Here is a 3,707-nt window from a genome sequence, read left to right on the forward strand (position 1 = left end):
ACACACACACACACACACACACACACACACACACACACACACACACACACACACACCTTCAGCTCGATCATCACTGGACAATGATCTCTAGAAAAGAAGAACCCTGACAAAGGTTGATAAAGACTTTCACTCCTAAACGTAGAATCAGAAACAACAAAAGAGATTTGTTCAGGTCTGATTCCCTCCTCTGGATGTTTGATAGGACCAGGTCCANCCCCAGTGAGAAGGTAACTGATTTAATTATCTTAATGGTCAATCTGAACAGGAAGACCATTAATTGGAGAAGCTCAATTAGCGTCTTTAATGAGGTCATGGTCTGTGATTCCACGAAGAAAACTCCTCTGCTTCAAGACTTCCTGAATGGAAGTGAATTAACGTGTGTGTGTGTGTGTGTGTGTGTGTGTGTGTGTGTGTGTGTGTGTGTGTGTGTGTGTGTGTGTGTGTGTGTGTGTGTGTGTGTGTGTGTGTGTGTGTGTAGATTCNGGACCAGGTCCAGGTCCTGGTCCTGGTCCTGGTCCTGGTCCTGGTCCTGGTCCTGGTCCAGGTCCTGGTCCTGGTCCTGGTCCAGGTCTCTGTCTCTCTGAGGATCTGGTCTGAATCAGTCTCTTCCTCTTTAACTCAAAGACAAACTGCTGGACTTGGTCTGAGTGTAGATGTTAACTTGTCTCTCTTGTTTTCCCTCTGAGCTGCAGAGTCCCCCCACCCCCCACCCCNTTTCCCGGCTTGCACATTGTGTGTTTGTGTGCGCGCGCTGTTTCATCACAATGCTGACACCTCATTCTATAGTCTTTTGACCCAGATAGATAGCCAGCCAAGGCAGATGTCTCCCATCAGCCGTGTCCAGTCCACCCCCAACACCTCTGGTATGACAGACCTGCCTGTCTGCTTCAGAGGGTAAAGGTGTATGTGTGAGGTGAATGTGTGTGTTTGTGAAGTGTGGAAGGAAGGCAGTGAGAGAAAGGGAAATATCTTTGTGTGTGTGTGTGTGTGTGTGTGTAGATTCTATCGCAGTGATGGTGAGAGCCCTGCAGAGTCGAACAGCGAACCTCTTTTCTCCGTCAACAACAGTGGAACCAGCCGGACCCGAGGTTCTGACAGACCAGGGTGAGAACCTCCATCACACTGAGACTCCGCCCGGTTTGATATCGAGTATCTGCTGATCGATACGTGACACAGTTCAGTGTCACATACATTAAAGTTATTAAAATCAATCAGTGTTTAAGCTCTACATTATATGTATAAATACATATATATATATATATATACACATATAACATGAAGAGAAGACTCCTCCTGAGGCTGAGCCCTGACGGGGGACAAACACCACAGCTCCAGGTGTGTGAGGTGAAGCCAGAAGCAGTCACATGACAATGACGTCTCAGGTGGTCGTGGGCTGTGTCGTAAAGCTCCGTAGATCAGTGTGTGGTGTGGCGAGGGAGGGGTGTGGCTCCTAAAGGTGAACACCTGTGCTCTCGACCACCTCCATGACCTCTGACCCGCTCTGTACTCTTCTTGACCACTTGCTGGAGGAAACGTGTCTCTCCTCCAGTGTGAGTTACCTGTGTTTTATTTAAGGTGCTGTGCTATGGAACGCAGCACTTCGTCAAATAACTCACATCACAGACGTTACAAGTTTCTGTTGCTTTCACTGTTCATTTTAAAGTATTTCCACACCGCTGACATTTTAGCTGCGTCATGCCATTAATAGTTCTCACACCTGTGAGACAGGTGAGGTGACAACAAGGACTGAGCTCATGGTGATAGGCGAGGACAGTCTCATGAACGTGATCACTCAGGAAACACAAACGTTCACTGAGTCTGACACAGTTCAACACAAATTTCTAACAGGATAAAATGATGAGATTTTATATCAAGAGGTCAAAGGTCAGCTTCACTGTGACATCATAATGTGTAGAAACACCTCTGGTCATTATTCATCACTAACTCAGGAATTAGACTGTGACCGTGTTTCCTGTGAGTTGCTGGTTGTTGGAGGAGCTGATTCTTAGACTTTACTGTGTGTCTATGATGTTTACCTTCATCAGGTGAAACACAAAGACAAACAGGAAGTAATCTAGAGTGGAGGCGGAGCCTCAGTGAGGAGATGTGATGTGGACACAGCTTGTTAACTAATGTGGAGCAGGATCTGAATGAAGCGCCTCAGTGTTTGGTCACTAATGAGTCCTTCGTTAACTGATTGTCCTCTGATGTGTCTCAGGCCTAATCGCTCCGGCTGGCGGCTGGACAGAGACATGGGATTGATGAACGCCATCGGTCTTCAGCCCCGACACCCCGCTCCTTCTGTGACATCACAAGGAACCCAGACGCCAATCATCCAGCTGCAGAACGCCGAGACGCAGACAGAGAGGGACCTATCAGAGCCCAGCGTCTCCCAGCCCCCACCCAGTACGTCACATGTACTGAAGTCAGTGATGTCATCACCTACATCACTGTCATCAGCCCCTCCATCCTGCTGCAGGTCTCTTCACAGAAGACGACCTGTACATCTTTGGTTTATAACTAGTTTATTAATCAGCTTGTTCACACTTTATAAATCACTTATAACACATTATATAAAAAGGCCAACAGTGAGCTGTTTCCTGCCAAATAGTGATCCCTCATGTCTCTGTACTGTTCGGCCTCGTCTCTTTTTCTCCATCATCAGCGTCTGTAGCTGCTGCTTCATCACGTTTGCTCAGTTACTAATTCATTATTAATTAACCCCGTCAGCACCTTGATGGTCAAAGCGTTTCATCTGGCAGATCACATGATCATGTCACATGACCAGATTCATCTTCTGAGGCCTGGGCAGTATTGATTACCTTGAGCTGCTCTCATTGTAACACAGCTGTTGATCAGATATGAACATGGAGGTGATTTCTGCTGGTTTCTCTTCTTCGGTTTTAACACTCAGGTGTGACTCAGGTGTGACCTTCCTTTACCTGGTGAACTGCTCAGTCTCTGTCCACATCTCTGTGATTCTCCCTTCATCATCTTCCTCTCAGTTTACAACCATTGATTGATCAGTTATTAACATTTATAAACACATCATCATTAATTAATGAGGTACTAAGAGGCTCCTGTTACCAGTTATAAATGGTAATAGCTCATTAGATTAATGAGCAGGAGGCGTTAGCTTAGAAGACTGTTGTAACTTGTTTATAATTGTTTATGATTTAAAAAGTGTCAACAAGCTAATTAATAACCTGGTTCTGAAGCATTTATTTATCCTTTATAAGGGAGTCTGATGGAACCAGGAGAGACAATCAGACACTGTCTCCTCAGATGTCCCTCCTCTCTCCTCACATGTCCTTCCTCTCTCCTCAGATGTCCTTCCTCTCTCCTCATATGTCCCTCCTCTCTCCTCAGATGTCCTTCCTCTCTCCTCACATGTCCTTCCTCTCTCCTCAGATGTCCTTCCTCTCTCCTCAGATGTCCCTCCTGAGACTCCGTCCACCAGTGCAGCAGCTCAGGGACAGATGGAGGCGTCTCCGAGCAGCAGAGCTCAGGACAGCGTCCAGGGTGAAGCTTCATCAGAGGCCAACACCTCCACTGCTGCAGGTACTGCTCTGATACAGCTACACCTCCTCCACCTTCAACACCTCCTCCACCTTCAACACCTCCTGCACCTTCAACACCTCCTACACCTTCAACCCCTCCTACACCTTCAACACCTCCTACACCTTCAACACCTCCTACACCTTTAA

General features: G+C 46.9%; 1 protein-coding gene across 3 annotated transcripts in view; it reads left to right on the plus strand.

The window, feature by feature from the left end:
* Positions 1-3,707, plus strand: part of ambra1 (autophagy and beclin 1 regulator 1) — a 23,016-nt gene that overhangs the window by 13,645 nt on the left and 5,664 nt on the right. For 2 of the 3 annotated variants that reach the window (XM_022761595.1, XM_022761597.1), the window contains 3 exons: positions 1,000-1,104; positions 2,219-2,406; positions 3,412-3,561. In XM_022761595.1, the coding sequence (XP_022617316.1) occupies positions 1,000-1,104; positions 2,219-2,406; positions 3,412-3,561 (443 nt within the window). The remainder of the gene's footprint in view (positions 1-999; positions 1,105-2,218; positions 2,407-3,411; positions 3,562-3,707) is intronic. The other variant, XM_022761596.1, reaches the window with a different exon arrangement.

Source organism: Seriola dumerili, unplaced genomic scaffold (assembly GCF_002260705.1).
Source record: "Seriola dumerili isolate Sdu_G_001 unplaced genomic scaffold, Sdu_1.0 BDQW01000417.1, whole genome shotgun sequence".
NCBI lineage: Eukaryota > Metazoa > Chordata > Actinopteri > Carangiformes > Carangidae > Seriola > Seriola dumerili.